The sequence below is a fragment of the Lates calcarifer genome, linkage group LG2, assembly GCF_001640805.2.
Source record: "Lates calcarifer isolate ASB-BC8 linkage group LG2, TLL_Latcal_v3, whole genome shotgun sequence".
Taxonomy (NCBI): Eukaryota; Metazoa; Chordata; class Actinopteri; family Centropomidae; genus Lates; species Lates calcarifer.
The window spans coordinates 9,191,270-9,212,623 of NC_066834.1; the positions used below are offsets into that span (position 1 = coordinate 9,191,270).

At 41.1% G+C, this 21,354-nt stretch overlaps 1 protein-coding gene across 10 annotated transcripts in view; it reads left to right on the forward strand.

Moving 5' to 3' along the window:
* neo1a (neogenin 1a) overlaps positions 1-21,354 on the forward strand; it is a 148,300-nt gene that overhangs the window by 109,981 nt on the left and 16,965 nt on the right. For 9 of the 10 annotated variants that reach the window (XM_018683456.2, XM_018683447.2, XM_018683448.2 and 6 more), the window contains exons 8-16: positions 7,058-7,292; positions 8,319-8,473; positions 10,679-10,827; positions 12,997-13,135; positions 13,638-13,687; positions 16,418-16,562; positions 18,742-18,852; positions 18,968-19,162; positions 20,327-20,422. In XM_018683456.2, coding sequence (XP_018538972.1) covers positions 7,058-7,292; positions 8,319-8,473; positions 10,679-10,827; positions 12,997-13,135; positions 13,638-13,687; positions 16,418-16,562; positions 18,742-18,852; positions 18,968-19,162; positions 20,327-20,422 — 1,275 coding nt within the window. The remainder of the gene's footprint in view (positions 1-7,057; positions 7,293-8,318; positions 8,474-10,678; positions 10,828-12,996; positions 13,136-13,637; positions 13,688-16,417; positions 16,563-18,741; positions 18,853-18,967; positions 19,163-20,326; positions 20,423-21,354) is intronic. The other variant, XM_018683454.2, reaches the window with a different exon arrangement.

The following is a 21,354-nucleotide window of genomic DNA, read 5'->3' on the forward strand; positions in this document are numbered from 1 at the left end:
CTGGAGATGTGCAGCATCAGTGGCTGTTTTGATCTGCTTGAAAGGCGAGCCCGAGAGGCCTCTCTTTCCGCTCCCAGCCAGCATGAGGAGCACGTGGTGCATATGATGCAGATTTGTCAAAAGTGGGAAGGGAGTTGGAGGGGAGAGGAGTGGGGGGGTGTTTACATTGTATATATAGTCACATGTTTTAATTTGCATACCAAGTCTGGGCAAGCAGCTGTTGGCCTCGCGATGGTGCATGTTCGTGCAAGTGTGTGTGTTGAAGCAAGGAACAAAGCAATCATACCCAAATTAACTCGTGGATCAAGGGGGTACATGTGTTTGATGGTGAAGGGACGCTGTATGTACACACAGTGGATGGTTAATTATTGATGTAACCGACCCCATTCAATTACAGTCATCATTTCCAAACAGGGGCGTTTGTTTTCCCCCTACGTGTTGAGAGCTGTGGATCCTCTGGGTTTTTTTCAGTAGAATGTATATGGCATTGTACACATTCCTGCACATTAACCCCCCCCCAGCCCGGTTTTGTGTTTATTTTGAGAACCCAGAGCAGGGATTGGCACTTTATGAAAACCAAATTACCAGAAAGTAAATTGCCGGAGGGCTGAGAGAGGATGCAAACATAGACATACCATCGACCCATCCAAAACATACCCCATACAAATGCTTGTTTATGTAGGCCCACAGGGAATTTGAGACTGTTGATTTTGGATGCGAAAAGCAAGATAAATGTAAAATTGAACAAACTGTGCCATTTAAGAGGAAATAGCTGCAGGGTTTCAAAGGGACAGCTTTCCAGTTGATAAAGAAGAACATGCCCAGGCTTTTGGAGGTTTTATCCGCCTGATAAAGAGACCATCCCTGGAAGTACAAACACCTCCCTCCTGCTAAAGCATTTAGTACATCACCACATGGCATCCAGGAGTCCCATGGATCTATCAGATGTGTCCTTTCACATTCCACTTTGTCTCTGCCGCCACAGGAGCGTTTAGGGATTGTGGAGACATAAATACATCTGTGACCCACTCCAAACCCTTCATAATAGCATTTATTCATTCAAGCAGAGAATCTGTGTTAGGCTGTTTGTAATTTTTTTTTTGTCAGAGTGGTGACTTACACACTTTATGTGTTGTTTAAGCATGCAGCAGCAATAGTGTGAGCTGGCTGTAAAAGTCCCAGATTTCAGTATTCTGTGCATGACCATGTAAGACCTGACCTCTCAAAGTCATTCCTCTTAATTTGCCTGACTTTGATGTGTCCCCTGTGGCCTCATCATCAGTATCATCATCGCCTGAAAATTGTTCCAGAAAAATATTTTAACCACTAAAGACTTAATGAGGAGAAAAGTCATACATCTTTGAGGTGTCCATGTATTTCTTTTAATTAATAAAAGCTTCTGTCTCTCTCGGGGAACGTGCCAGATTTCAAACATTTTTCGATCGTTGTGAACATGCCCTAGAAAGTGATGGGGAGAGGAATGCTGAGGAGAAGCCATGTTTTTGACATTTTTCAAGAATCAGTTTGAGACACAAAGACTTTTTTCCCCCTCTCTCAGTGAGTTGGAACACCTTGTCAGTTTAAGCCTTTGTGAGGTTCGAGCTGCACTTTAATCTTGACTGTTTCTGATTATCAGAGCGAGAGGGAAAGTGTGCAGTTCCTGATATGCTCCACCCCTCAGCAATCTGATACTGCATCTCCGTCAGTTTCCCCTCAGCTAGCGATACAGTGTCTGGACACAATGCAGAGTGCAAGAAGTGCCCCAAGACGAAGCTTATGTTCCTAACAAAGATGGTCCCTGTGGTGAAATGAGCAGAAGTTTAATTATTTTCATTTGTGCACAAAGCATTCTCTGTTCCTTGTTGATGAATGTCTCACATTTTGATTGTTTATATAATTGGTTTTCCTTTATTGTTTCATTGCTTGTAAAGCACTTTGTAAGTGATGAAAATTTTGTTAAAAATGGAATTTGTTATTGTTGTTGACATGGTACTCAAAAGGAACTGAAGAGTGGGGGAAAAAACATCCCTGCTTGGTCAGCCTTTTTCTTGCACTCCCACCACTTCACTCCTCACCTCTCACTTCGTCTTCCCTTCAAACATTTGTCTTCTCTTTCTGACTCAGTTTCCTTTGTGGGCGCGTTAAGCAGATGCTCAAATGTCATGAGCTGTCAGGCTTGCTCATCTTTCCAGTCTTATCTTGAAAGAGAGCAAAGGGAACAAGATTGTAGAAAAGGAGCAGTCATACCTGTCAACAGTTGCTCTGAGGAACCAGCTGTTTTCCACCACATTTACTGGAGCACATGTTGAAATTGTTAATTTCATTATCTTTATCTGTGTAATTTAAAATCATTTTTACAGACACCGCTTTCATAGAATCCTATTTATTTTTGCTGAATTTGCCTGCGGCACTTTTATGCAACCTTAATTTTAGAGGGACACTAACTGATTTCCTGTGGATCTTATCACTTTCTTATCTTTTTACCTTCCGTCTGGATTATACCTGATATCATCTAACTAATGAGTGTTAAGATAAATAATGTGGTAAATCTGTTAAAAAGAATTCATTCAAACAGCAGCTATCCAGCAATACACAAGCAGAAGTCACTCAGAAGGCTTTTTTCCAGCTATACCAGCATTCCCTTTTACCTGCCACTGTTGCATGTCTTGAATTTTTCATGATAGTCTCTTTCTTTTTGTGTTGGAAAATTAATTGATTTCAGCTCTCCTCATATATTCTGTGCATATGAGCCACGATCTAAGCCTTTTCTAGCGGGAAGACTTAACATGAAGTTGTGAATGCAGCTGGGCACTTGAGAACCTATTAGAGCAATTGAAGTGTTCTGTTGTTGTTTATATAAGCTTTACATTTTAATGAAAGAATGTCTCTGTACATCTTTCTTTCTGTGTTCAGAGGGAATCTATGATTTGTCTGTAATCACCCTTGTGAACAAGCCCAGAGATGAACTGTTCAGTTTATACTCATACATTTTCTCATCATGTGACCGCTGAGTGCTTGTATGAAACATGACAAAGATTACCAGTTTTGATTGAAGGTCTGCTTTGTGCTGGTTTTCTGAAGGCTCTGTTTCATGCTTTCAGAGGACATTGTTTGTTCTTGCTCTGTTCATTCTTCTTTTCTATGGCAGATAAAAGTAGTGACTCAGTAATGGACCATTAGCATTGTGCTGGATCTGTCTTTTATGCAGTCATCATTACTGAACCACATTAGACATGGAAGCTAGTCCTGAGAAAATCCATTTTTGCGAGAGCCTGGCATGGCCCCTCTGAATTCTCTCTGAAAGAGCTATCTGTAGTTACAGAGCTGTGGGTGCTTTTGGCAGATATTTGCATCCAGTAGATTTATGCTCTCTTGGTGGAGTTGCGTAGTCTGAGCCAGTGAGGTTGTCTTATCTGTGGACTCAGACCAGATGATGAAAAAACTCCTTGGCGTAACTTTCCAGCTGCGCTCACAGGGGACCGCAGCAAAGGATTATAGAGTTAGCAACACAAGATAAAGGTTTAAGTTATGAGGCTTTAATCAAAACCTTAACACCAGTCCAATTATTTTAATTTCAGAAATGGCTTTTAGTTCCACCGAATATTAAGATGGATTCTTTGCTACGTGTGTCTTTGTCCCAACTGTTTTGTGTATTCGTTACCCTGATTTATTATGCAGATCTAGAGTAACCTTCCTCGTTAAGCCCTAATGCCAGCCATTCATTAACTCTGGCGCAAAGACTAATGACACTATTAATCAGCTATGAACAGAGCTTGGCAGTGGCAGTGGGAGGCTGACACCTCCTTACTGTAACAATCCTAGGCATGCATGTACAAGACAGATTGTCAGAGGGACGCTGAAAACTGCCCGGCATGTCAATTACCTACAGCTGACAAGGTGTATGTGGATGGAAACTAATGGTTTTATATCCCCTCCCTTGCCTACAGTGCATTTCTCAGCAGGCTTTACTGTATGTCTTTGTCTAACCTGACACTGATTTCGGGATTACTTGTTACTAAAGTGTAGTAGTCCTTATTGCTTCAAAAAGGATAGAAAGCCATCCTCTTATCCTTTGTTCTGAGCTCCACACCAGCATTGGCCTATCTCAATTAACAAGCAGTGGCTCAACTTCAGACAATGCAAAACAGACTAACGTAAAACATATTTTGGACATTTGAGATCCTGTCCTACTTTTGTCTTTCCAAATGTTTGCTCATTTAAAAGGACAAAAATGGGCTTTGCAGGGAAATCTGTCTGCCGATTACTGTCAGTCCTTCTTAACGTTAGACTAATGGTGATACTTCATATTTTATTTGTGAGCAGGAGCACAGATAAAGGTTGTCAAGTAGAGCCCTTCAAACCCTCCCTATGGCTTTTAATACTCATAACTAGAGACAGAGGGACATTAACTGATTTTCTGCCGAGTATTTAAATTAATTATTTGGCTGATTTGTCAAAACTGATTCATTCTGTCTCTTCTGACAGTTTGTTTAGTGCTGTCAGAGGAGCTTTTAATTGATTCCAGCTCTCCTCTCATATATACATATGAGCCACCATGCAAGCCTTGCTCGATCAGAGACTTTTCACATGAAGGTCTGAATGCAGCCTCCTGGGTAGTGCTTCCTCCCAGGCTGTGTGCTGCTGCTACCACAAACTCTACCAACCAGATGCCTTTGGTTATAGATGTAACAGTTAGTTAGTTAGTTAGTTGGTTGCGGCTTCTTAATCCAAGGTTAAGAAGCTGGATGCCCTCAGATGTTTTGGCTAGCTCTCTATTTCTTTTTGCCCCCCCTCATCTGTAAACAGTTCCCAGTATTATAATTAGTATTTCTGTCTTTGTCCAAATCCCAGCACTGTTGCACGGTATGTAGTTTTTTGTGGATTTATTATGAGTGGACCTTTGTCTCCACTGTCAGGGTAAATACTAATTTGTGACAGTAATAACTGCTGTGTCCCCTGTGTTGCTTGGATTGTGTTGTCTTGCGTGTTCACATTTTAGCCCTGCAGGATGTGCTTCCTCATCAACAAACAGGCTTCAAGCTTTTGTTTATCCCGTGAGCCTGGTTATGGTTGTTGATGTTGTGATAACCCCATCACCAGTGCATGTGAGACACCAGAGTTGTGCTTTTTTTTTTTCTGATGTGCGTGCGTGCATGTGTGTAGCTGTGTAAACGAGGATAATTGTTTCGCATCTGGTAATTTACAGTGCAGTTGGAATGAATTAGGACAATGTGTTTTTCATCATCACTCGCTCTATTCCAGGCGACTGGGTTTGAAATGAAGTGGTGGCTTTGAGGTTAAAGCGCTGACTTCCAGCTTTAAGGCTCTTTGAGGGTATTGACATCCCCAGCTTTCCCCAGAACTTTTGATCAGTGATCCTAAACATACAGGCAGGGCAATGAATGGGTCTTATTTGGACCAAACACTGGAATAATCTTGACCATTTGTCACCTGATACCTGAGACAAGCAAGAAAAGGGGAACCCTGCAGTGCTAGTGGAGATTCAAAGTGTCTGCTGATGTCTGTGAGCTGAAGCTATATCTAGATACAAAGTTTTACAACTGAATATTTTATATGATGACTTGTTCTCTGTGTTATCAAATTGGGGGACAGGAGCTACAATTCCCACAGCACCTCCATAGTAATTGTTTTATTTTAAATGAGCTGTAGAAAGTACAGATCCAACAAAATCACTGTCCAATGGTGTGCTGAGCGTACTCAGTCAACAGTGCTACAGATGTGGAGCTGCAGCTAAACCTTGCCAAGGGTTTGTGCAGATGCAGGAGGTCAGGGTTATTGTGCGTGTATGTGAGTGAAACAGTGAGTGTTCATGTCCGGGAAAGTGTGTGAGGATTGTGTAATTCTTTGAAATATAAATACCAGGGTACTCTTTGGATCACTGCAATCACAAAAGTCAGTGAACTCTGGGAATTTGAAATGTAAACGGGTACTGAAAGCCAAAGCAGCGGTTAGTCCACATGCCACGACAGATAAATACGCCAGTGGCTGTTTTGCATTTCAACGCAATTTCTCCAGTAATAATCCACCGTTTGCACTCTACACTTGCCACGCTCCTTTCCTGCATTTCAGTTTTGCCTTCCAGTCAATTTCCCTGTCCTACAAACAAATGGAAATGTCATAGAGACTGACATTCTTTCCATATGGTTTTGTTTTGCCCACTTGCCAGGCAAATGGAAAGCAGATCTTGCTGACTCTAACCGCAGATTGTTCCTCCAAAAAGGAAAAAAAAAAAAAAAAAAAACACCAAAATGAAATCACAAACATTTCTGTGGCTAGGCTGTGGAATGTGACAGCAAACGTGTTTAATCTGGAGTGTTGAGAGAATCTAGACACCAGAATCAGCTTTTTTTGGGGGGTGGGGGGGTACAGTGGGGGTAGTCCTCAGTTGTTATATTGTCTTAAATAAATCTATTAAATTACATGAACACATAGACGGTTTTCTTGTGTGCATTTGAGGGAAGCTATGGTGGCTTTGTCTCTGTCAAAACAATGTCTACCTCTGTTTGCCATTGAATGCTATCCAGTGTTTAGTTAATAAAGAATGCCACAAAAAATGCAAACCAATCATTTTGAAACATAAATGATTGGCAGGAATACCGTCTATGAATATTAAATGTATGACGCTTTGTTCTGCTCCCACTACCCTGACATTAGAGAGCTGTGTGTAGACTTGCATGTGTAGTCCCCCTTGTATTGTGCTTTTATTTGTCAAGCTTTGTGAGTGTAGTAGAAGTGTTTTATTTCTGTGGTTCCTTGTCACGCCAAAAGTCTTTTTTTGTTACGTTGTTGTTATTTTGTTTTTTCTTCTTTTTTTTGTTTCCTTCCTTTCTTTCGTTTCACTGTCATTTCCATTTCCACTCCTTACCTCTCCTCGACCTGTTCCTTTCGGACGCCTCTGCGCGATATTTCTCCCTCCCCCCACCCCAAACACTCCCGCTGTTTCCTGCCCCCACCCCACCCCACCCCAACCCATCTCCCTACGCCCCATCCCATCATCCCTCCCTCCTCACCTTCCCTCCCTCCTCCCAACCCAAAGACGTAGCCCTGCCCTCCTTCCCTCCCCCTTCACTGACTCCTAACACTACTGACCATGTAACGCCAGGCTCCGGAGGTGTAGCCAGTCCAGCAGGGCCCACCCCCTCCGCCCCCCGAGACGTCGTGGCTTCGCTGGTTTCCACCCGCTTCATCAAGCTGACCTGGCGCCCACCGGCTGAACCGCACGGAGACGAGTTAACTTACTCCGTTTTCTACAGCCAGGACGGCACTAGCAGGTAGTACACACATTATGTTTTAGTACTGCCAAGAGGATACTAATACACACAGTTCTGCTGGCGTCAGCAGGGTACTAATATACATACATTCCTGTACAGAAGTCTCAGACCAGCTCTGAAAATATCTAATTAAAGCAGTTAAAGCAGTTATCGTAGCGGTAAGTGTTCATTAATTAAAAACAAACTTCCTCCCCTAAAGGATTACCTTTTTAACATTAAAGTATAAACAAAAAAATTCAGTTCAAACACTGTAATTTTGTTTTATCAAATAGCCCTTTGATAAATTCTTCCCATTTTTTTGTGTAGAGGATTTACTATATATGACTGAGAGGGAAATTCAAGAAGCTGATAGGATTTTCCACAACAGCTCAGAGGTTTTTTACTCTGTGCTGCAGCCGGATGTGCAAATGCAGACATTACTCTACTGTATGTGCAAAGGCAAAGTGCACTTACACTATGCACACAAATGAGTGTAGGTGTTCATTCATTGCTTTGTCTGAAACCGACTATCCTGTTCTTGCTGTAGACAGATTAGTGCTAATACGCTCATCTCAATTTGTTGATTAACTGATCAGTTGATTGACTATAAAATGAGTAATCTGAGACTTTTATCAACTAATAATGGCAGATGTTTACTTGTTCCACCTTCACAAATATGAAGTTTTGCCACTTTTCTGTTCAGTCATTGTAAGTTGAATACATTTGAGTTTTTATTGTTGATGGACAAAACAAGCAGTTTGAACATGTCAGACTGAACAAAACACATGACCATGATTTCATGACCTTCTATACACTGAAAGATTAATCAGTAAATCAAAAAGATAATTAAAAGATTTATTAATAAGGCATAATACAGCTGGCCAAATATACACAATTACTGTATGTCAGCCACCAAGATATTACAAGAACTGTACAATTTACAATTTATTTTATAACTTTGATTTCCACAAACCTAAATTCAACAAATATGAGACACTTAAATGAGACTTAAATGTTCTGTTGCTTGTCTGTGTGTGTCCACATCAGGGAGCGAGTAGTGAACACCAGCCGTCCAGGGGAGATGCAGGTCACCATCCAGAATCTCATGCCAGACACCAAATATCGCTTCAGGGTTGTGGCCCACAACAGCAATGGCCAGGGAGAGAGCTCTGCAGCGCTCAAAGTGGCCACCCAGGCCGAAGGTAAAGGCACACAGATGCTCAGTTGTATGTGCACAGTCAACAGGACACACAAACACTGGACGCGAACTCCAGCCAGTTTGTTGGAAATGTGCTCAAACTGGCACGCTGAGGCAAACAGGATGCACTCAAAAGGAGCACACAAATGTGCAAATAAACATTCGCACAAACAAATATTCACTCACACACAGCATACGCTCACTTCAAACAGAGACCCACCCCCCCAAAAAACACACACACACACACACATAGAGGAGGCTATTTAGTGCTGTGTGTTAGGGCAGACCACCCAACAGCACACCAGAGAAAGGCAGTGTTTTCTTGTTATAAGCTACTTCTATAAGCCTTCTGTGTGTGTTTTGTGTGTTTGCTTCTTTAAACCGTGCCTACTTCAGTGAGGAATGTTTGAAATTAGTTTTCCAGATTCTTTCTGAAATATTCCCATCACCAAGTCTGCACAGAGGTGTGATACAGGAGCTCCTGACAGTATTTTGCCTGGAGGACACATGAAAATTATCGAGAGCAGAGAGAGAGAGAGAGGGGATAAAGTGGGTCTCTTCTTCTTTTCTCTTTGTGTTTGGGTGTGCAAGCTCTCCACAGCTTCTCCTCCAAATCTCTCAGTTTCACCCATTTTTGAAAGTGGTGTGAAGGGGATTTCCCAGCACACTGTCAGGGTGGATGTCCCTCACCTCCTAGCTCAGCTACAGCTCAGTCACTGTCAGTTTCTAGGTCAGCCGCCGTTTCTTTACCCGTGTCCTTGGAATGGAGGGCGGACAGAATGACACACATATACGTGCACACAAACACACACACACACACACACACAGTACACCTTAATGCCTGCCAGCAGGCACCAAGCCACCCATGGGGATAGGAGCGAGGGCGGGCTGTACCTGTGCAGTATATCTCTGTCCTGTGTGTGTACTTTTAGTGTAAGAACACGCTACGAATTGGAGCTTAAACTGTTGACCTGCATCTTAGTGCCAGGGAATGTGCACACAACACTGACCTGTATCACTTCTCCTCAGAGACTGACTTAATACACCTGTATACACACACATACACACACACACACACACGCACAAGCTCAAACATACACCTCTAAACATCCACACACACTGACAAATGGGAGCTTCTCTGTTCTGTCAGGAACACCTGCAGCTAAAGCTTACAAGATATGTGAAGCACAGACACATATCTGTGTCTGACAGCCACCACTTTAACCTCATAGCCACTCTTTCATTTTAAATCCAATGTGCCACAGTACAGACACAACAAGAAATTTCACTGTCCATATACTTACTGAATTATTAGGGCAGTGATGCATATTTTATTATGTTAGCTCTGACCTGTAGAACATTGAATATGAAATGAAATATTTACCTTTAGAAGTTAACTGCTGACTGCCAGCTTTGAGTGTGTTTACATTTGCTTTGGATGAACAGCAGGAATTACAGCTCTACATATCTGTAGTTGCTGCTCTCAGGGATATAAAGTAATCCGACAAGCTCACATGAACTCATATATGTACATTTATGTTCATGTTTTCATTTAAGTTTTTATAAGCTGTTAGGTCTTAAAGTTTAAAGGATTTCATCTTCTTCCAAACACAGTGCCAAGTTTGCAGGTAGACTACCTCTATTTATATAAGCATTTAATTTTAGATATTATACCCTTTTGCCAAACATTCAAGATGGACATCTCTGCCCTTTTCTGTTTATCTTACATAAAATAGAGTTAGAGCCTAACAACCGTAGTATAAAGCTGATACACAGACACATTGTAATGCACTCTCTGTCTAATCCTGCCCCCTATCTCCACCAACCAGACACAATGAAATAAACTGTCAGCCGCAATGAATATAAGATAAAGGCAAATGTCAGTGAAATGCAAGATGCACATTGAAGGTTTTTGTCGTTGTTGTTGTTGTTGAGGCACACCTTCAGTTTGTTTGTCAAGAGAATAACAAGAAAATCAACATGGCTTGCAGCCCAGTCCAGAGGGGACAGATTGGTCTCAGGGGAGCTGTAGCAAGTGGTGCAAACACAAGGAAGTGAGGCTTTGAAGAGGCCAAGAATATGTTTTTGGCAGCAATCACTGGACACTGCATAATCGAATTCCTGTCTTCCGGTTGTAACACAATGCATCACACGTTGTCAGATTTGATGGTTTACTAATTTCTCTTCTGCTTCTTCCTTTTTTTTTCAGTCCAAGTGCCCGGCCCTGCTCCTAACCTGCAGGCAGTGTCGAACACGCCAACCTCTGTCTCTCTGAGCTGGGACAAACCTCTCACTGGCAATGGAGAGATCGTTACCTACAAGTTGTACTACACAGACAAAAGCGTTGGCAATGAACAGGTACGATCTAGATGTAGGATGTTCTCAGTCTTTCTGCTTTATTCATCTGTTAACAGAAAAATCCACACCATCAAGATCAGAAGTAGATGATATGACATCACTTTTTCAGGTTTTGTCAGCTGCTCCAGAATGAAAGAGCAAGGTTTTTTCCTAATCTGACCGTCAAGTCCCAACACAATCATCTTGTTTTTTTAATCTTTTATCTTTAATTGTAGATCAGCTTTTAACAGAGCTATTTGTAAGTTTTGCCATCTCTGCATAACTAACATTAGCATTAGCATCTGTTTACTTACCAGCCTAGAAGAAACATTCAGCATCAAACTTCACTCTTTGACTTGCTAAGAGCTGTCTCCAGGAGCAGAAAGCAACATCAGTGTTTTGCTTCTAGTTCTATTGCATCTTTTCTTCTGCTGAAGTTAGTATGCTAACCAGCTAGTCCTAGCCCAGTCAGCCCATCCTCTCACTTCCTGATAGTGATTCACTGTAGCATCCAGACTGCCCTGAGGAAATAGCACTGCTCAGAGGGTATATTCTAACCTTTTGTATTGTAAGCAACAATGGCTGAAGCTCTTGGCAAGTGACCATTACCACCACCATCAACGGCAGAGTATACTTATATATATGTACATATAGCCCCTTTAAAATGAAGTTACAAAGTACTTCACTTAGAACAACATATATTTTTTTTAATAATAAAAGTAAAGTAAAGAAGCAATGAGCTGGATAAAAAAAAGACAAAAACAGATACCCAGTGAAATAAAACAAACCTGGATATGCTTTTAGATTAACACATATTTTTTAAAAAGAAGAGATTAAATGATGGTACTAAGGCAGCCTTCAGACATTTCCTGAATTACAATCATATCTTATGTGTTTTGCCTTCATTTTATTAATGATTACATATTATTTAAGTCACTTGAAATACATGAACATGCAGCTTATGTCTTCATGTCACTACTCACAAAGGAGAGGCACTGTATGTAGCTGACACTTGACTATGCAGGGCTCATTAGATAATAAGTATATAAGTCAGTTCCTAGTGATTTGCCAAAAGTCTCTTTGTACTGCTTTTTGGCTACACTCATGATCCTGCCTCTCACACAAAAACACACAATTGTGCGAGAAAAGAAAACTGATATGATTCAGCTGGTTCTTCTCTCCAGGTCTAACTCTGTCACAAGAGTGAAATCTAGCTGCTTAGATATTGAGTCAGCCCCAGCAGTAGCAGTGCGCAAGCCAGTGAGGCATTAAAAAGCCTTTAATATGATAATGGATGAAACGTCAGCCAGCGCACTGAGTAATGATGCCTCAGCTCCCTGGAGAAGAGAGCCAGAGATGAGGTGAGATGAAAAGAGAAAGAAGAGGTGAAGGAAAGGGACAGAACGGAGATGAAGTTAGAAAGACACAGTGCTGTAGGGACATGAAATATTAAAGGACAAGTGGGAGAGTCAAGAGAAGCATATGATGCCTCTTCAATGGTGATGTGGTCACAGGCGATCATCTGACCCAAGTTCAGAGGTTGTGATTTGGTCCGCTCTGGAAGCAAGATTAGATTTCTCCTCTTTTTACTCAAAATGTCACAAGCAAAGAGCTGAATGCAAATTGACTTGAAGTTATTGGGCATGTGTCGGCGTGCCCAATTTGTAAAGCAAAAAGTCGTAATCACAGAAGGCATAATTTGTGTCTCAGTGGAAGATGACATTTTTACATGGAATTGCAAGCTGAAATGTTTGTGTGATGAAATGATGAAAGCAGGCGTCGCCATACATGAGAGATTGCTTGGGTTGTAAATCTCTAGGAACTTCTTATTTACAACATGTTCCTTCCAGTATTGAGCATGAACGAATGCTAATATTACATGCATTATATCTGCATTTATCAAACATTCTGTCAGTAGTGAAATACATACAGAGAAAAGTATGTTTTATCTTCTTTTGCAGATAATATTTTTAAGAATAAAACACTCACTTTATTCACTTAAGCTTAATATTTTTTGTTCTGTTTTCATCTTGTCTTTACATAATGAATTGTCACTTATTTTCCAGGTCAGATGAAAAGCAAAAAGCCATTCTGAATACTGGTTGAAGACATGAACTGATATTTGTAGTCACACAATTCTGCTTAAGATTAAATGTAAATGTTTCTCTTCTTCCTCTTCTCCTCTTTCAGGACGTTGACATAGATGGTCAGTCCTACACCATGACTGGGCTGAAGAAGAACACAGAATACAGTTTCCGTGTGGTGGCCAACAACAAGCACGGGCCAGGCGTCTCCACCGAGGACGTCGTCGTTCGCACCCTGTCTGACGGTCAGTCGATTGATGAAGAGAAAATCAGCCAGGATTGCTTTTAATTTATGACACCTTCTAATTCATTCAGCACGTGTGTGTATGTGTGTCATGTACAGTATACTGTAAATATAGATCTGACGGGATGATTTTTTAACATGTCTAACTCATAGTTTGCAGTAGATTAAGGCAACTAGCGATTCATTGCTTAAGTTGCTGATATTTTTCACAATCAGTTGATTAGTCATTTGGTCTATATGATGTTATATCAAAGTTTCCTAGAGACAGGGTGATGATAACCATTTGTCTATATTCAAAACATGAAATACTCAGTTTACTATTACATATGATAATGAAAAGCAGCAAATACCCTCAAAAGTAGGGAATGTCTAGTATTTTTTCTTGAAAGATGACAAGCAGTCAACTGGATGTCAAAATAGTTGCCATGTCTTTTTCTGTCGACATGTCTGCGTTCTGTTTTGCTTTATGCTGAATCCATTATCTATTTTCTTTTGATTCGCAGTACCAAGTGCCCCTCCTCAGAACCTCACTCTGGAGGTCCAGAACTCAAAGGTAAGGTTTAATTGTCTTAACTGAACATGATGCCTCCATTTTGAAGGACCTGTGTCTAGTCAGGATTTTTCTGTTTTGCTTTATTGAGGACTTAAAACCTTCACGTTTGTTGCTCACACTTTCTCAGATGCACCATAAAAACAACAAATGTGCCTAAACTGACTGTTTGGTGTACAGTGTACGTGGCCGCTTCACCAAATACACTAACACACACACACACACACACACACACACACACACGCACGCTCAAACAGTTGAACGGATCCATAGCCTGCAGGCCAGAACACTGTTGTCTCTCTGTGTGATTAGCTGCGTCAGAGGCCTGGAGCCCCAGCTGGTTAAGAGGGTGTGTGAACCCTCATCGATCCACTCATCGGCAGGAGACTTGCCTGTCAGAAGGTTTTATCCTCTGTATTACTCTCCATCTGTGCAGGCTCTGGAAAAAGAAGCCCGAAGCTCAAATCTAAATGGATACGAAAAAATATAAGCCCAAGAGATACCGGCATGCTAAAAATGTTACTCAGGGAGTTAAGCTAACAGTCAGTGTGTCTGAGGGGGGATTGATTTGGTGATTGGCAGGTCAAAAGAAGTGCAGAAATCCATCTGCTTTGAAAAGTGAAATTTTTTTGGACGTGAAGTTATAACTGTTGTTTCAACAGAATTTAAATTGCCATGTTTCAACATGTAATTAAGTTCTGACAATTAAACACTTACCTTGAGATAAAAGCTCAAGGAAATTAGCTATCAAATGCCAAAACAATCAGTCATTTCACCCTGTTTGTTATTGTGTTTTCTAGGTGACAGGATAAATAAAATAAATTCACGATAGATTCAAGTTTTTGAAAGTGAGATTTCTTTAATCTAGATTTAATGTCTTCTCAGATTGGGGATAATTCTGTCATATTTTTCACAGCCAGGTGCCAACTGCTGGTGTCTCACACTCTTTTTAAGTGTTGTTGTTGTCAGATTTATTACAGTTAAACATACTGTAGCTCTTGACTCGATAAGGATGCTGAGGTGGATGCAGGCTTCACAACAGGCTTCTGATTAAACAGGAAACAGGCCTCGGCTGCCTGTCTTTTCAGCCATTTGATCTTCAAACGGAGAGCTGTAGGCCTATTTATTGTATATTTCCACCCAAATGATGGATTCAATTTTACAACAGATGTTTCTCACTCAAAAACATGTGAGACAGCAAGTGTAAACAGAGAGCGCCAAAGAGAAGAAGATACACAAAAACCTCAGGGTGCGCGCAGACTATAAAAACAGCAGCCGGCTTTTTTTTTCTTTTTTTTTTAGCCCTTTGCTGGTCGATGCAGAGTGAGAGAGAGAACTGTCAGAGCCGAGCTAGAAAGAAAAAAACTGATAGACAATCCTATCACACACTCCCAGCTTGAGTGAGAACCGGCCACCCATGCTGTGGGATACTCAGCTGAGATTTGTGGAGAGAAAAAAAAAACTCTCATGCTAATGTTAAGAGTGAAATGAAGAGGGCTCACTCTGTGGAAAGGACAGGATTGTTTTCTAAATGGATAGTGTACATCCAGCTGTCCCTCACCAATTAAACCCAGACAAACCCATTTAAAACTGTGAAACAAACATCTGGCATCCTTTATTCCTAAACATTATTAAAATTAGTCATCTCATTTTTTTGTCTTTGTTGTCATTGTGTTTAATCCTGAATGCAAACAGCCGTTAAGTCAATAATTCTGCTGCAAGTATATAGATACAAAGCATTTATGCAATTAGCTGTTTGATGTGCCCGGCCAAATGGAACTGGAAAGAAATATAATTAGCATGCATTTCATATTCAGTCTGCTCTTTGGGTCTTGTCAAGCAGAACCTCACATCTTTTACCTGCAAGGCAACTTGAACATCATGTTTTTGTGATCTTATTTGGCACCTTTTTTTCCCTTTTGGCATCTGCCTTCTCACCTTCCCTTGTGATTTTCCAAAAGTCAATTAAACAGGTTTTTCGTGATGAGGGAAAAGAAGGGTGGAAAAGCAACATGCATAACAAGTTGAGGCCGATAGTGTAATAAGAAAAAATGGAAATAATTGAACACACTTAACACAAATTTAATTTGTGCAATTCCCTCGGCTCGGCTGGGGAGGAGCGTGTGTGTGCCCTGTACATGTAATCGGGCTTTTGTGCATCAGTGTGACAGTGGGGAAGCGTTAATTAACTCTTCTCCCACGCTGAGCTACCCCCCACCTATCTTTAAACACATAGACAAAAACTCAGATGCTTGAATCCCACAACAGTGCAGCGCGGGCCTGCCAGCGAAGGTCCTGCATTCATCTCTCTGCCTCAGTGTCTCTGCAGGGTTAATCTGAACACATATACACACACATCAGCATGTGCACATGTTCACACCCCACTCATCAGGACATTCTTCTATTATTAATATGTTTATTTCTTCTTAATGCACCAATCTGCACTGCGTCACCCATGCTCAGAGGGGTGTTTGTTTTTGTGGGGCCCTGCCATTTGCACCACTGTCAGGAGACGTTTACCGATCTGTTTCTGGCAAACAGATCGGTAAACCTTCAGAGTTGCATTAACACGAAGGCCCGCACCAAGGTATGAAGGAACGTGTGATGCTACCTGCTAAACCACGAGGTCATCTTTGTATGTATTATTTGCGGGCCTCAGGAGCAGATGGTCCCATGTGTGCTAAACATGATGTTTTATTTGATCTGACTCATGCCCTGATTTTCACCTCTCAGAGCATCATGCTTCGCTGGCAGCCACCTCCTCTCAATGCCCAGAACGGAGAGATCACAGGCTACAAGATCCGATACCGGAAAGGATCCAGGAGGAGCGAGGCAGCCGAGACCACCGGAGGCACCCAGCTTAACAAGCTCATTGATGGTAATGGGCAGTGATCCAGCAGCTTTAATAGCGAGTTTCGGAATAACTCTACCTACCTAGTCTACCTGCTGTATCATCAGTTTGAGATGTACACTATATTCCATGATTAATTTGGTGACGTTGAGCTTTATTTAGCTTCTTTGGTAAACTTTAATCTACCAGCTGAGTTGCATTAGTGTATGAGTAAGTGGAGAGAAGCTATAGAGCAGTAGTGTTCAAACCTGGCATCCAGTCACATTCAGTTTGTGTCTAGGTCCAGCAGAGATGGACCGCAGTTCATTTAAAATGTTTCTCGAGCCAACATTTGTGGTCGAATTTTACTTTGCTATTCATATTTGGTTTTGTCTGTGGGTAAAGTTTTACTCCCCGTGATAGAGTGTGGACCTCAACCAATCTTAGCTCGGACGGACTCCAGTCTCTTGCAACCCTGCATGAGATAAGTGGATAAAGATAATGGTTTTGAAGGATGGATGTTAAACCTCGGTTGCTGCCAAAAATAACAGAAAATATTCATAATGTATTCAGCCTATGGATAGAGAAAATGAATATTCTCACTGTTTGCATAAGAGGAAAAGTGACAAATCAGAGAAATGAAGAGAAAGAATTGAACAGTCATCCTAGCAGTATGACAAAAGTATCCCTGGCTTCTTCCTCTAAATGTGGCCTGATTGACTGTCTGACACTGTGTCCTCAATACGTCTCGTTGTGTGTTCACACTTGAGTTTAGAGCTGTCCACTTGGATCACTTAGGGTGTGTTTTGATGCCAAGTGTGAACAGGGCTTCAGGAATAGTGATGGCAACTAATAAAACTGTGCCCTCGACTCAAAACACAGTCTGTGTGCTGCAGTGTTACATTCAAGCCCATAGACAGTCTCTAGCTCTTCTATTAATGCGATATGATTTTAAAATGGCAGATCCAGGAAGAAAACTTTTATTTTTATTTTCTGTTAGGGCACTACAAACCTTTATATTCCCTATTGATGCTTTAGATTAATCTAGATTAAAATTTTATGCTATCAGACTCCTATTTTATCTCGGCTGGATGTATCTTAGATACTGTCAGCAGTCTCTGACATGCTGCAATATTTAAAATCTTGAGATTGAGATTGAAGATGTGTTTGAGTTATTGTTTAGAGTAAGTCTGGCTGTGGGTCTGTTTATTGCGTCAATATCTGAGGTGGATTTACATGCCTTATTGTACCCTAACATTACCCACTGCTGCCACCAAAATATGTACAATATCACCAGAGACACACAGCAATCGTGATTAATATTAGATGTTGTCTCAGCAGCTTTCAAGTGGCCCGGCCTCATGCTGTGTGCTGCATCAAAGAGAATATACACTTAAAAGTTGATTTTTGAGAACATTCTGGGGGGTGAAACAGAGGGGTGTTTGTTGGTTCAAAAGCGTTTAGAAGGAGATGTTGTAGCCTCGGAGGCATGGATGGTTAGGCAGTCTTCAGAAGCTACCCCCAAGGGTGGCCCAGAATAGTGGGTACAGAGAGAAAAGACTACAGGATTAGCATGTAGCGTGCAAATGGGACAATATGATGATGATGAAAAATTTTACAGCAAATTAATACAGCAACACATCATTTGTCAGCAGGCATTCCCCACTGTTCTGAATACCAAAGCCGGCACCCAGCGGTGCAACGGCTCTTTCTGAAGGAGCCATATCTTTGAAATATGAACGAACTCCGTATTCAAAAGTTTTTTTTTATACTCTCCTTAGCCCCTTAGTGTTACACTTTTTGTGCTAGCTGCCATTGCACAACTCTTCTTCATGGCAAATACATTTTTACCAAAGGTGAAAAATAAATCTCATTGGTTTCCATGGTATCGAGTGGAAAAAAGAGTTAATTGCACCACAGAAACCTTCGCTTGATCCTCCCCATGGCAGACCTATGGATTTTCTCCTTAAAGCGCGCTGAGAGGTATTGGGTTTCTGTTTAAAATATTTGTGCTGCTTTCAAAATATTTATTGCGTCTATGACTTGAAACCCCAATTGACCAGCCAAGTGGAGAGCAACCACTAAATTATTAAATAAAAGGCCTGAGAAAGAATGTGAAGTTATAATGAAAGTACTTTAGTTGCTGTTTCAGATTCAGTTCAGCTGTAGCTCAGTGTAAATACCCAAGTTTTGAATCTGACCTGACCTGCTTCTGTTGCTTGTCCAGGTCTGGAGCGTGGGACAGAGTACTCCTTCCGGGTTTCAGCTATGACGGTGAACGGCACAGGGCCAGCCACAGAGTGGACCACGGCGGAGACCTTTGAGAGTGACCTGGACGGTAAAAAAAACAAAACAAAAAAAAACACCCGCTCTACTTAGTTCATACAGACTAAACCAGCATTTAATCAGCTGATTGTCTCGCTGGAGTTTCACCTCACATTTGCCCTCACCAGAATCACGTGTACCAGACCAGCCCAGTTCTCTCCATGTCCGGCCGCTGATCAACAGTATCGTGGTGAGCTGGACGCCGCCAGAGAACCAGGACATTGTGGTGCGTGGTTACACCATTGGCTATGGAATCGGCAGTCCCCATGCTCAGACCATCAAAGTCGACTACAAGCAGCGCTACTACACTATTGAGAGCCTTGGTAAGAACAAACCACTGTTGTTGATTCATTTTGTTTCCCTCTGTCTGAATCGCTTGACTTCTGTTTTCACTAAATATTGACTTTTTTTTTTCACACACATAATTATATTGGAGGATCTGAGGTGATCTGCCAAATACCAGTAGTCAGACACTGATGTAACTTGTGGTACTCATGCATATTGTCTTCATTTAAAACATTACAGCAGTTGACTCACCTCATAATATGAATGTGATGTATCTAACTTGGCACTTAATTCACCAGTCAAAACTGTTAAACAGTTATAAAAACATTTTAATTACTTATGAGCAAACACACACACAAATGTTATGAAGCGATTCTTTTGTACAACATAGTGAGTATTTCGAGAATTAATGAGATCTTCTCCACTGCAAGCCTGAGCCACTAATTACACAGATTGGCCTAATGGGGACACAGTAATTAAAGGTCATAATATTTGAATAAAGCAAATTTGTTTTGGTGATTCTCATACTTGCTGTCATCAAACCAAAGGAAATAACATAAAATTTTACCTCACTGAAATGTTGTGCTGGGTCGAGCTTTTGCATGGGTGTCATTTTTCTGCATAGGATCCGTCCAAACCTTCAGGGACTGACAAATCGTGTTCAGTACTGACTTTATAATTATGGAGGAGCTAGATGAAGCAGTTTCCTAATAAAGCTAAAGAAAGCAGCATATTTCAGTAATAGGCAGTGATCTCGCTCTGTTGAAAAGCAAGACACGCAATTATAGATTTTGTTCTATGGGAAAATCTGTTCTTGTTCTGCCATGTCCATTACATAGGTCATACTCTGCCTGTGGTTTTTATTAATGTCATAATTAATCACCACCAATAACTACCAGTAATCAAAGTCTCAGAAGGGGGTCTGGAAGTGGATTATGAGTTTTTTTTTAAAAACTAATCTTAGGAAATGGAAAGATTTGGGGTGGAATTGTTGCAAAATATCTAAATATGCATAATTGAAGTCTTCATTACAATCGGAGTAAGAGAAATGATTGTATTCAAATACTCACTCTAATATTGCAATTATGAGTCGAGAGTCTCTAGAGTTTTGGCTTGATTAGATGGCTGCATCAATTTATCATGCTCTTCCCATCTCTCTCGCTGCTCCTGTCTTTACCTCTCTCTTTCTCTTAATCTCTCAGACCCCAGCTCTCACTATGTGATCACATTGAAGGCCTTCAATAACGTTGGTGAAGGGATTCCTGTGTATGAGAGCGCCATCACCAGACCGCAGTCAGGTATGGACTACATCTAAATCAACACATAAATCTGTTCCCTGATCACCTCAAAATATAGTGTCTCTCTTCCATTTTGACACACTGCAAATGAAGAATCCAGTTGTTTCATTTAGAAAGTCCATCTATGGCAGAAGCTTAAATCCCATTAACTGTGTTCTCTATATCTCACACACACCAGAGACACACACAGTATTATGGGATATACAGTATTCACGATGTAAAGCTGTAGTCACTCACCCAAAAAACAAAAGACTTCGACTGACATTCATCTTCACTCTCTCTAACCTGAGATCGTTATCAGACAGATTGTGTCTGGACTTCAAATTACCGAGGAGATAATGTGCCATCGGGGTGTCTCACTGCTCTAATTAACTTTCTTCCTCAAGTCTCATTTAAAATTTTCTAAATTTGCCCCTAGATTACCAGTTGTCCTGATATTAACACACAAAAGACAAGCTCCTCATATGTTAATGGAGCAGATATCCTACCTAAAAAGTATGGCCAGATGTTATTATTGGAGAATATACTGGATTCAGAGGGATGGTTTTGTTTTTTATATCTAGGCCAGATGCATGATAGTAGAGTTAGTGAAGGAAAGGCAGAGAGTATCTCCATATTGGATTATACCTGCTGAACTTTATTAGACAGAACAAGCAGCATTTCATCAGACAAAAGAATATTTTATGTACAGTGAACAGAGCTCCCCATGCACAGCCAGTATGAGCGATCAGGTGCTGGTTGTCACAGAAACATCTTAAGTGAAGATCAAAATTAACCACCGTGCACTGAAATGACTTCACTGTGACTTTATTAGGAGCTACAGCACATTTTGCCTTTAGCTTCTTCAGGCTCGCTCAGCCTGGCTTCAATATTTCATGCAACACAAAGCAGAGCCGAACTGATAACAGTGGTATGGCTGATATTTTTGTCCA